Consider the following 13593-nt stretch of genomic DNA (forward strand, 5'->3'; position numbering starts at 1 on the left):
CCGAGAAAGCTGCATGCTAACAAAGTAAACCGAGATGCCAGAAAGCAAGCCAATTCTACACAAATTCCGGAGAGATCTTCAATATTTCTCTCCGTGAAATCATTACCAAGATATGAGCCAACAAACACCAGAAACGCAAACCGCTTTATCGATTATTATCAGAAACGCGTCTCACCTTTCGCCATTTTCTTAAAGACAAAGCATAAAATCCCGGTATTTTCACTCAGATATCGGCCAAATCCCAATGTCCCCCTAAACCCTCAAGGACTTATTGACGTCACCTAGTAAGTGGTTGGGTGCGAGAGACTGTGAGGGCTTGACATGGTGGGAATAGGAATGGGACAGCACTTTGCTGCAACATATCACGTTACCATGAAAACGACAAAAGATATGTTGTATAATTGTGTGTATTTATTTTATACTTTGTACTCCCTGATTTCAACCTCTTCCAGGCTCTTTCCTCACAAGATGAGGTAATTTCATTAATCAATTTACTCGTTTTTGTCAAAACAGCTTCAATGACAAAATCAAATATTTGATGAATAAATAAATAAATATTCTCTGATTTCATGTTTATTTTTTTGTTCCATCTTTAACCCTTAATGTTTATGAGTAAATGTAATATTCCAGGCTGAACACACGTCCACTGGTTACCCCATGTTTAACGTCACATTGCAATGATTTGTGGGTACCATGCTGACTTACGGAAAGGGTTCATTAAGGGCTCAAAATGTCTGCGAGAGAGCCCTCAAACACTCGATGATTTGACAGTGGGACAGCCCTAAACCCTCATGGACTTCGCGGGAGCGCGCCTCAAAGTCTGTGAGTCCGTGAGGGGGGACATTGGCATTTGGCCATCTGTTCAACGGATGTCCTGTTTGTCATAAATCTGTTTCCGTGAATATAGTGGGTGTAATCTAAACCTAAGGAGCTGGGATGGGAGTAGGATTTGACTTTCGGCGTATCAGATTTTACGCATCACGAGAGACGGCGCTTTGTTGATTCTGACTGGCTAACAGTGCTGTCAATCTTTTCCACGTGGCTCAATTCTATTGGCTCTATCGGGTCATTCATTGAATTCATTGAATTCGACCAATGGGCTGCTGAGATAGAGCCCTGCGTACACACAGAGGACTGGAATTGAAAGAAAATCCTGTAAGCAGAGACACACAGAGAGGGCTCAGAGAGGATTCTGGCTCTCAAAATAAAGCCGAACTGCTGTATTTGGATGTATTGAACACCATTAGTGATAAAACAAGTGAAATATATAGTTATATAGTATAGAAAATTAAAATGGAACAGATGGTTCCAAAATGACCATTTTGATGACCTCGCCTGACCTCTCTGTACTAAAACCTCTGATTTTGTTCTGCTTCACTTTATCAAATTCAAGCTTTGCAGAGAGACTGTTCACATATTGTGCTATGATTTGGGAGAGGTTTTAGACCTGCAGCTGCATCATTCCAAGGAAATAATAACAATAAAAGTGCTTTTTTATTAGGCGAACCTGAAACCTTTCAATTTGTGCTGTGTGCCATCTTCATTTACTCTTAACCAGTAAGATATATACTGATATCTACACATCTGAACAAATCTAACAAGTGTTCCCTTTATTATAACACCCAAATTATTCAAATACACCTTGTGGTTGCTCTTCGAGCAGAGGCCTAAGAATAGGGTTAGTGTTCAAGGCGTATTTCACGTAACATTATGTTTTGGGATTTTTATCAATATTTTTTAACAATGGCAAAAATTAAATATATTCCAAACCTGGATCTCCAGGCCTGGAAAATAGTTCTTAATTTCAAATTTTTCCAGGAATCTCATGACTCTAGGTTCCCTGATTGTTGAAAGCCACTGAGCATACATCTTTAAAAGGGAAAAACAACCTGGGTTGTGTTGTCACAGTTTGGATCATCGTGTTGAGCAGTGGCTCTCTCAGTCACAGCTTCACACAAGTGAGCAGACCAATTTAACCAAATTCTCCATGCCATTTACTTGGAGATGAAAACAAACTTGACCTTCTATACTGTAAAGCTGTGGCTGACAGTGTCGTAGCAATGCCAAATCTCAGTAATCAAACATGTGAGTCAAATGTCAGCATCACCAACAGGATTGGTAGCCCAAAGTACAAAAACTGGCCCTAGGATGCTAAGTCGTAAAGCCCTTCAGTTAACAATTTCAGTGTGATTGTAGATTTTTGTGAAAATCACAGTGAAAGTGGTTGTAGTCTATGCGTTGCCTGCTGTGCTGTCTACAGAAAGGTATTTTTTGATATTACCACTGGGACTTGGTGCCGTAGTGAGAGCCTTTGCAGATGGTGCGCGAGCTCAGAGTATGTACGGAGGCGTTTATACTCTATGTGCTGTGCGCTGCATTATTCTCCGAAACGCCAGAGAATGAACAAACAAAATGAACAGTGAAGAATCCAACTGACAAGAGTGTGACTCATAGATATGCCCGTAGACTGTCGGTGTAACTCGCAAAAGTGGGGAGACTGTGGCTCAGAATATAGAGTGGGTAAGCATCCCTCAATCAGAAGAGCGGCGGTTCGATCCCCGGCTCCACTAGTCCATGTCGATGTGTCCTTGGGCAAGACACTAAACCCCAAATTGCTCCTGAAGGCTGTGCCATGGGTGTGAATCCTTTGGTAGTCCTGATGGGCAGGTGGCACCTTGCATGGTAGCCCCTGTCATCAGTGTATGAATGGATGTGAATGGTGAATGATGACATGACAATGATGACATTAAACTGCTTTGAGTGTTAGAATTATCTGTAAACCCATATCTCATATTTATGGACTACTTCTTTGCCTTTATACCAGTCCTGTAAAGAAACAAGTAAATATTACATGCATTAGAAAGAAACAACGGTTGAATATCCTGTAAACTATTTCATTTGGCTGCATAATATTTCCTCAAATGAAGATTTTGAAGACCTCTTGTTTATAAAGCATTTAAAAGCGATTTGGCCTTCTTTGTATAATCCTCTGACATGTAAATAGTGTTTTTATCAGTGAACTATTTGTGACAGTCACGTGATCCCGTGCGCGCCAAGTTACATAAATTCAGAGGTGCACGACCAAGAGCTGCGACCACTACGCGCACCATGTGAACTTGCCTTTAATTTTGGTCGGGTAAGAAGGTTTCTAATAGCTGAAGTTATGATCAACTCAGGAAAAGTGAAGGAGCAACAGGTGGGAATACAAAGAAATCACATACTAAATAAGATGTATTAAGAAGAGCCAAGGTTAAGCCAGACGTGTTCTCACCTCATCCACTGAGCTGAGGTCAATGCCGTCTCCTTGAATGATTCGCAGGTAAGAGGGCAGAACCTTGTATCCCATGGAGTTCAGAGAACAGCCAAAACACTCCTCCAAAATCTTGATGACCTACAAATAGCAATTCAACAATTTTATTTTGGATTTCAATTCATACATGTGGGTATCAGTCATCAGTTGGAGCTGCCTGACCATCTTACAACCTCATTGAATCATTGACTAGTAATGAATACAAAGGAGGTCCAAGAAGAAGACACTTTTCAACAGTTTCAGAAGAGAGGAATACTAATAGTCTAAGATAACAATGACTACTAGGTACCTACAGTGATTGACTAATTGATACATTAAGACTTGGTGGGATAACCTGCCAAATATAGTCTAGTATCAGTCTGTATCTCCCAAGTGTGATCACAAAATACGGCAATAATAGGTAAAGAATTTAAATGAAATTGCATTCTTTGTTTCCTAATTAGAAAATCATGTGCATGATACAAGACGTGTCTGTTATGTTAAAAAGTAAATATATAGAGTGTCAACATGTTATATTGTCTTTAAACTTTGATAATTTCAGTATAGATGTCCTAAGTCCCAGTCCAGGTCTGTCCAATCACAAGAAGAAAATAAGATTAGAGAAGTGGACGAATCAGTCTCTTATCTTTCTGAAAAAGTCTCATCAGATGACTCAGTCAGGCTAATTAGGAGATGATGCTGTGATGTTTCATCATTAGTTACTTATTAACTACAGGTGTGTTCACTTCTTCACTTTGACCTGAGGTAGACCATCCGTGCTTACATTTTCATTTCAATTCAATGTATTTTGTATAGCCCAATACCACAAATCCAAAATTTGAGTCAGAGAGCTTTACAATCTGTACAGGGTACGATGTCCTCTGTCTGAGGAGGAGGAAGAACCCTTAGGGAGAGCAACAGAGGAGGGATCCCTCTCCAGGCTAGACAGGAGTGTGATAGATGCCGTGTGTACAGAATGAACAGTTTTAGTCTTTTTTTTCTCGTGCGCATAATTTGGTCTCTAGTTTTCTGTCTCTCTCCATCAGTCTACACAAAGGACGACTAGTTAAATACACACTGTTAGCTAGAATACTCACCTCAGGACAGAAAGTAGGAGTAGTAGTAGTTTTGAAGCATGATATACAGTCTGTATATGATAATAGGCTTACTAGCATAACCACAACAGACATTACTGCACTCTGCTCTCTTCTCTGTCTCTGATGTACTGACTTCAGACCAGCATTCTCAACCACAGCCTGCTGCACTGCATCTGTAAATATCAGTGGTGGGCCGTCAGGGCCTGCAAAGCCTTCTCTGCTGGCCTAAACAGAATCACAAAGTTATAGCTATTTTATAATTTCATAATTTTTCATAAATACACTACATGTATTCTAATTGTTTTTCCCATTATCTTATTTTCTCATTGCACAGCTACGGTCTTCCTCAGTTGCTCTGCTTCCAGTGCAGCTTGTTTTAAGTAGAGCTTTTATCCAATCAGATTTCACCTCTGTGTCTCTAGGTAAGAAGAGAGGCCCGAGGCCTGCTAGGTAGACTTTGCAGATAAGTAAATGGGGACGATATTGTTGATCGTCATAGTGTTCAACCAATCAGATCTTTAGTTTGACATGTTGGGCGTATTCCTTGACATGTCAGAGCTGTCTAGATGGCCTACAAATACGTCAGCATTAACGTGCAGCTCAGCATTAACGTGTGCCGTGATTGGTCAGTGGGCTAGCGTGACTGTTGTGAAGCTGAAGCTAGCTAGCAGAACTTAGTAGCAAGAGTAAGAGTTCAAGTTAAAAGATATGTAAGAAGTTATGACATTGACATTACAGTTTTAGCATTTTGCTTGGTGTAGCTTTGTTTTTTTAACACTCAATGGCTGAAGGAGGAGGAGGAGAAACGGATTTGGGAGGTACTGACAACGCCTTTCTGGAGAAGGACATTTCAGGAAAAGCTGGGCATCGTAAGAAAGGGTCGGCCAACCCTACAGCTAGCAGCCCTGACTCCGCCAGGGAAAGGATTTGTACGAACGGTATTCCTGGCTGACAGCGTCGGAGAAGTGTTGCACATTTTATGGCTAAGAATGCGTTTTATTTGTGACTGAGCGTCTTGGTGTTTGGAGCTACGCTACGCTAACCTGAGTTGACTAACCAAGGCAGCAACACGACACCATAGCACGGCAGGACACTTACAAGCTACGGTGCTTTTGAAAACTTTTGCTGAGACCCGAGTGGATCCGCTGCGGGGAGAGTTTTCAGCGTGTGTGCTGCTGTTGGTTTTCCTGCTAAGCTAATTTAGCATAGTGTGCCTCCCAGAACACACGAGCCTCAGCAAAGTACAATGTTTTTCTTCCGTGGTGGAAAACGGGTTGCCAGGTTGAGCGCAGTGGCTCCACCGAAAGAACATTATATTTCCCACAATTTAATCTACTGCATTTTCCAAATGCACTGGTATTATTCAAACGTATTGTTCGGTTCGTAAGCCTCGTACCGAACGGTTTAATACGAAGACGTGTATTGTTACACCCCTAGAAACAAATAATAACCTTGGCTGTGGCGTCATAATGAGGTTATTAGGAGGTGGTTCAACTGTAGTAGGACAGCACTGAAGGCCCAGGTATAAAATGCACGGCCCGCCATATTAGATGCTAGCGCTATTTGAAAGCCATAAGGTTAACGTGAACTCCAGCTGTGGCTTCATCCGTGCTGCTTTGAACAGACGTAATAGAGTAAAAGTAATGACTTATCTAAAAAAAAAAAATCTACCCAAATATGTAAAAAAAGAAAAAGATTCATTCGTTGAAAAAAGTTGTAAAAGTGCAATGGTGAAATTGAAAAGATTTTAGATATCTATTTTGTCGATGTCTAACTGACTACTGACTAATCCAGCTGTTATTTACCTCAATCAGAGTCTCTGCTGGGTCTCCAGAGTCCGGCCGGATGACCAGACACGAGTCCTGGCTGCGCTCCATGACTCGCTCCTTCAGCTTGTCTCCCCAGATGTTCTTACAGGCGTTAAAGATGTCGTAGCTGTCGCTGACCACGGACACTGGCCCAGAGGAGAACTGCTCAAGGACTCGCTCAAAGGCCTCCTTCTCCCTGCTCCTCCCCCAGGAGATGATGGTACTGGATGACAGGAAGGAAGTCATGAACTCACTCTTGTGGTATAGAGCTATTACAGCTTTTTCGAATTGATTATGATGTTGCCACAGACTACATTTATGATATTCACATTCTAGTCCCTGATTTACATATACATATGTGTGTGTGTGTGTGTGTGTGTGTGTGTGTGTGTGTGTGTGTGTGTGTGTGTGTGTGTGTGTGTGTGTGTGTGTGTGTGTGTGTGTGTGTGTGTGTGTGTGTGTGTGTGTTAGTGCTGGGCGGTATGACCAAAAATGTGTATCACGGTATTTTGTAAGATTCTGGCGGTTTCAAGGTATATCATGGTATTTTTTTTTCTTCGCGTTAACGCATTAATTATTAAGCGGACATTTTTAACACAAGAACCGGCTGGCCAGCGAGCGGTGAACAGCTGTGTGTGTGGCGTCTCTTCCTGTTTCCTTCACCTACATTCCCCTGGGTCCTAAGTCCCTCCATTTACAGCTTCTTATCACCCTCTATGTACCAACGTACATTTATAATAAATACCACACACACGGTAATCAGCGTTGCATATGTGTCTAACCAAAATACCTTTTGTTGTTCAGTCTTTGTTCATCCTGCATCGCTCTGTTCTGTTTTTTAATGTAACGTTACTGGAGAGACAGAGCCTCTCCCAGCTGTTGTTAATTGTTATAAAGTTATAACCATGATTAGGGTTCCCTCTCAATACACATAAGACAACTAGCTCCAACTGTAGCGCTACTAGCGGCGAACAATATATTTTGCTGCCTGTTGAAGAGTGACAGCATTTGTTTCGGCTATGCACTGGTATGACAGTGTGTAAAAAATTCATATCATACAGGAAATTAAAACCGGCCCAGCACTAGTGTGTGGTATACCTGTGCTCTGCTGCTGGGATGGAGAAGCCAGCCATCGGGCAGCTATAGTATCGCTGAGCCATCAGCAGCCCAGCTACTGTGTCCGTGCTGCAGAAATTAACCAGGTGAGCTGCTCCACCTAATGCTGCAGACTGGAGAGTGGAGGTGGAAACTAAAAATCACTCTGCTGTTTGCTTTTTTGAGTTCAGATCAAACCACACACACCTCAGAAAACACAGATTGAAGAACTACAAAACCTACAGAAACAGTCGGTGAGCTTTAAAACTGGTAGTAACATATTGTCTGTCATATATGACTGATCTTAGCCCCGATTCTAGACCATCATACCATGTTACACCCACCTGACATAATTTGTAGGCCTCATTAGGGACGAAGAAGATTGTCTGCCATCCGGTGATTTTGTATTTTCAATATTAATCAACACATTTTCTCATAAATTCTTACAAATGACGGGTCCCTCTGATAGCCATCGGGCTTAGATAGCCATCTAAGCTGAACTGATACCAGTGAGAGGAGCTCCAATGCAATGCCATCTATCTATCTATCTAAAGAGAGATTAGGTTAACACTGCACTGACACTAATCTACCTTCATGTTATCATAAACATACTGTTGCATTGTTTTAAAAAGTGTTCACAGCAATCCGTTAATTGGAAGTGGGACCTAATGTTTGTTTATGTCAGAATCCTCTTACAAAGAAACCCTTTCACCAGCTCAACGGCTCAGTTGTACCACAGACAAATGACCGAATTCACAATCCAGCTTTATGCTCATTATGTAACACTTTCCCTCTGACTTTCATTGAGGTCTCTTCATCTAACCCAGTGGTTCTCAAACTGTGGGGCGCAGCGGTATTGCAGGTGGGGTGCTGGGGAAATGCAGAATTTGTTTATTTCAAGAACTTTATTCATACCTGCAAACTTGTCGATTTTTTTTTAAATCAAAATATATCATCCACGTGAATCGTGTAGATCCGTAGAGTTGTTGGGGGGGGGGGGGGGGGGGGGCAACTGGCCAGCCAGCGTTTCTCAGATTGGAGTGAGACGAGGAGAAAAGGTGATGTCGTGATCTTCACAATAAAACATCTTTGATGTGACGTGTCGAGTCTTGGCCAATCAGCGTTACGATGTTTACAGCGTCTTTCCCTCCGTTAAAGTTTAAGTTACGTTATGTTCCGTGACAGTTCAGACTTGCTGGATTAAGTTAACGTCCACTGCATGCGGAACTCTGTGGACTGTTAACTGTCGTCATTATCGCGATTTAGGAGGAAAAAACTACTTTAGCCAGAGTAGATTATCATTTTCATTTAAATAATTGAACTGGATTGAATGCATATTAATTGTAAATAGAAGATTGGCCACAATTCTAACAGCTGTACAGTAACAGTAGAAGTTAATATTAAGCCATACAGTAATACAGTAAAACTAATCACTTTATATGTACAGGCGATGGTTCTCGCTACTCTTGCTATCTTTGGTTTTATATGACTAAAAATGTTAAAGGTTAATAATAATAGAGCTGAAATACTGATTAATAACAATAATAAATTAGATTTTTGTTTAAAGTAAATATCTTATCACTTAATGTTCTTCTCAGAGTACACCAGAATGCTACAATTTAAAGCTCATATTTAAAATAAAATGATCCAGATATGTGTGAGCATATGGCTCACACATATCTGCACTCATGTTGTTTTGTTTTGCACAGGTTGCACATTATTGTTGTTTTGAAAAGATATGCAGTGTAAAACTCAGTAAAACTCTTTATTGCCAAATATTTGAACTTGTTTTGTTTAGTTTTTCACAGGTTGCACTTTATTGTTATTATCTTGAAAAGATATTCAGTGCAAAACAGGTTCATTGCAGCCACAATAAGCTATTTTTTGCCAAATATTAGTTATTTTGCACAGATAGAACTTCATTTGCATTGTTCTAACAAAGTGATTGCACTTTGTATTTGTTTTTGTCTGATGGAGCAATCTGGTTTACTTGAAAGTGATTGCAATTTTCTTTATTCTATAATTTGAAAAGGCACAGATGGAGGAGTCACAAAATGTTGTTATTTCAATAATAGTTCAACATGGACCATTTTGTTACAATTTTGTTGGGGCGGTGGGGCATGAACATTTTTCTTCCTCCAAAGTGGGGCGTGACAGAAAACGTTTGAGAACCACTGACCTAACCATTTGTGCCTTCAATCAATCATGTGACCAGCAAGATGTCGTACCACAATGTGATAACTGCAGCATAACACAGTCATATAGACAAAGCAAATATCACAAGATGATCATTTGTCACATAGGACATGGACATTTCAATGTTCTGTGAAAATGCAAAGCAGTTACGTGGAACACAGTGTTAAGGGATTTAAGATGCCATCGTATCCTTAGACATTGTGAAAGTGATTATGAAGAAATCCTTTCAGTGCAAACACATCAGTAGCTGCAAGGTGCAAGAGACACTCCTTCAACCTCACTGCTGGTTTCTTACTAACTACTAAAAGGCAGAAAAGTCTTGCTGACCTCCTGTGAGGAGACTCCTCTGTAGCCAAAGTCATGCAGTTTCAGGTCCAGACCTTCAAGGCTCCCAGAGGTGGCCTTCAGGTGCTTGGCCAGGATCTTCTTAAACTCCCTGGATATGGTGGCTACGGTGATGGGATACCACATCTGGACCAGCATGGTCTGGTCAGCAGGTGGGAGTGGTAAAAGAGAACAGAGAGTTAGTGATCAGTTGGTGAGGAAAAGAAAAGATGACAGATGAGAAGCGAGAGGCTAGTTGAAGGGAAAGAGCTGCAATACTGATGTTTGGTCAGGTCAGAGATTATAGTATTTATGACCTCCACTTAAATCTCCAAAATTACCACAATAGCAGTACTGTGCAAAACTGACATCCTTGGTAAATACTAAAGTAAACATCAAGAAATGTCTGACCCTCTCGTGAAGGTCCTGATCAGACAGCACGCGTCCTTTTAGAATTGATTTCAATGAGAGTGAAGCGTTTAGCCTGATACTTTTTCATCCCTGAGCACCTGCTGCTTCTCTGCTCTCTGTGCCTCACACTTTATCGGAGCCCATGATCGTTTTCATTCATTTAAACTGTACTATTAACTATAGGGCAGCATACATATCATGGTTTGTATTAATAGGCTTGTTTGAGATGAGCCAGTCCTGATCAGAATCGATCACCAGCGATCTCCGCACCAACGCATGCTGGTTAGATTTGTGTCCGACTTGATCCCGACTTGCTCTGAAGTCATGAACACGTGGTCAACGATTACCTCACAAGATCGAGGCGGCCGCAGTTTTTAGAGCCAGGCGCCGCAGTTGCTCTCCACCGACTGCATGACCCAATGCATGAAGGGAAACGCCCAGCTGTCACCAGATTAAAGAGCTGTTTGGCTCTTAGATTTAAACAAACACCACATTTTGTATATAAAATCCTATTTTGTGTAATTGTAATACTATTTACCAACTATTGTTGGATATTTGTCTAATGTTGTGCAATAACGGTTTCATATAAAAAGATAGTGTATCTTGTGTGATTGATAATAATAAAGCTTATTCATACAACACATAAAAAGAACAAAAGGTTAGCATACAATGCATATACGCAAGTTTCCACATGAATATATATATTTACATACACGCATAACTAAAGGTCTGCAAACTACAAGTAGTCTACAGATTGGATCTAACAGGAAGTAACTGTTTCTGTGACTTCCTCTTTATTCTTTGAAGGCGCCCCCTGCTGCTGCCACCGCCTGCTCTCGTCTGCTCTCCAGGCGAGGCACAGTTCATCTCCAACAAGTCTAATGTTATCATTCATTTGGTAGTTGCCTAGTAACAATTACAACAACAAAAAAGATGCAGTATACTGCAAAACGCTCCGTCTGATCAACAGTGATGCTAGTGGCACCCAGCACTTCCTTATTATGTGCAAGGAATATATAACAGAAGGAAGGGTCACTACCTCATCGTGACAGCATTCTAACATTTTTAGTACAGGTAAAAATGTCCAGATTTATAGACATATCAAATTTGGCAATTAGTGCCAACTCAAGACAATAATAGGAAACATTATCGAGAGAGCTGGCTAACGTTAGCCATCCTGAATATGAATAAATATCACTTTGATGGTTGGTTAGTTATTGATAACAAATATGCTCAATTACAATCAAATACATGTACAATAGTACAGGCTGGGGACCAATGTGAGATCAGTGATGTAATGACTATTTTGTGAAGGGGTTTAGTTTCAAGCTAAAACAGGGTGTTAATTGCTCTTTAAGAGATGGGCATTCATTGTGTCAATAGCTTGTTGTCCTTGTACAGGAAGCTAACAGCCTATGATAATGTTATTGTTCATTTGTTAATTAAAGGAGTGTAATTATATGCACATCACGAATGGTTAAATCTATCAAAAAAGTGATTGGCTCTTTCTGTTAGTGTGACACTCTTATCTCGAGAGCTATTTAACAGAAGTGTGGAACAGTGTCACATGACATGGACTTAAGACAAATTTGATGACTTTTGACTAGTCACTATTCATTCTCAGCAAGTTGTACTTCTTTTAACAAACTTTACAAATAAATACAAATTTTTAAAAGCATTGATGATTTTTGTAAATTATTATTCTGTTGTTAAGATGTTGTTACATTTGGTGAAGAGCCCATTACGACTTGTTCAGGACTTGAAAATCAAAGTTTAGGCCTTGGTACATGACTCAGGACTTGCCTGTCTTAACTCGGGATATGAGTGCAGAGACTTAGCAGTGACTTGCAAACAAATGACTTGGTCCCGCCCCTGCCATTTCAACCCTTTCACATTTAAATACATTGAACCCTAACAACACATTTCTGGGTTTACCTCAATGTAGTTGGTGAGCCAGTAGAAGTCGGGATCTGTGTTTTCCACAGTGAAGAGCACATTGCCTCTGGGTATAATCCTTCCCTCGGGGATGGCTTTGATCCGGATAGGAAGACGGCCATCATGTTTCTGACACGGTAACAAGCACATTGAACTACAGGTTAGATATACGATGACGAATCCGTCTAGACAGACTCACGATTGAACATCTCTTGGTTTACCTCAAGGATCTTCCTCCAGCTTTCCTCATCGAACACATCCTGTTTGAAGTGCATCTGGTAGAACAGCTTGGCTTCCTGAATCTTCTCCTCTGTGACCACTTGGCCTACATACAACAAACCAGGGTCACCAGGTTATTACAAGATACTTAATTTCCCCATATTCTCTTTAACAGCAAAGTGCTCATGAACTTTTCTTTATGGTTCTGTCCATTTATTTCTTGGATCAGAGGGTACGTGACTGTACCTATGAGGTACTTCTTCAGCAGATACTGAAGACCGAAGAACACCACTTCACTGAACTGGGAGCCTTTCTTGCGTCTGCATTCAAAGTAGGAGTAGATGTTGCTGACATTTGGAGGATACTGTTTGTAGTGCGTGATCTGAAAGACAAGACACAAGTCAACAGCCAGCTTGCATGCAAAGTCCCAAAAACAGATTTCAAACATGTCACAATGTAGTTCTAATAATCATAATAATCTAATAATCTTAGTATGGGTAATGTGTATTCATCACGTTCTAATCTTATCACACCACACAGCGACATATCACTCCAGTTGAAAAGCTGCCGTGATGCTTTCATGTACAGTAAACATGTTTTCTGGATCAATGTGGGAACAAATGATGACGGCTTAAAGCACAAATCTCTCCTTGTGACCTAATTGAATAATCAGCAGCAACAACCAGTTAGTCAGTGGAAGAAATAGCTTCAAGAGGCACTAACTCCACATTCTTCTGCCTCATCCTGCATCCTATTTAAGTTCCATCTCCTTTCCTCCTTATCTTCAAAAGAACAAACTCAAAATGGCTTAAGTCACCAAACATGAAAAACCCAGAACAGGCAGTGTCTTATACTAAGATTATCCTCTAAGTAGGATTAGCCTAATCGAGCGAAAACAACAAGTATGAGGAGGAGGGGAGAAATAAAGGTGTACTTTATTTACGGGCTTAGAACATAGTCAACCAGGTACATACTTATTCTGAGAATATGTCAGGTGACTCATAAAAGCCATTATTCGGCATGTCAGTGGTATTATACATGTTCATGGACAGCTTTTTTAATGAAAAAAACTAAAGTTGTGCTCGATGTGAAGTGGTTCGCCTCTATGGTCACAGTGTTCCAGGGATCAACTTTTTTTGTCACAGCAGTGGGCAGCTATCATACAGTGGGAGCAGTTTCGGGCTCCAGTGTCTTGCTCAGAGGCACCTCAGCAGTGCAC

General features: G+C 40.8%; 1 protein-coding gene across 1 annotated transcript in view; it reads right to left on the reverse strand.

The window, feature by feature from the left end:
• Positions 1 to 13593, reverse strand: part of nampt2 (nicotinamide phosphoribosyltransferase 2) — a 32080-nt gene that overhangs the window by 12640 nt on the left and 5847 nt on the right. Inside the window, exons 2-8 of the mRNA XM_079156450.1 lie at positions 12621 to 12756; positions 12377 to 12480; positions 12156 to 12284; positions 9813 to 9971; positions 7293 to 7423; positions 6192 to 6417; positions 3272 to 3391 (exon numbers count right to left, since the gene is read on the reverse strand). Coding sequence (XP_079012576.1) covers positions 3272 to 3391; positions 6192 to 6417; positions 7293 to 7423; positions 9813 to 9971; positions 12156 to 12284; positions 12377 to 12480; positions 12621 to 12756 — 1005 coding nt within the window. The remainder of the gene's footprint in view (positions 1 to 3271; positions 3392 to 6191; positions 6418 to 7292; positions 7424 to 9812; positions 9972 to 12155; positions 12285 to 12376; positions 12481 to 12620; positions 12757 to 13593) is intronic.

The sequence above is a fragment of the Pholis gunnellus genome (genome assembly GCF_910591455.1).
Source record: "Pholis gunnellus genome assembly, chromosome: 3".
NCBI lineage: Eukaryota > Metazoa > Chordata > Actinopteri > Perciformes > Pholidae > Pholis > Pholis gunnellus.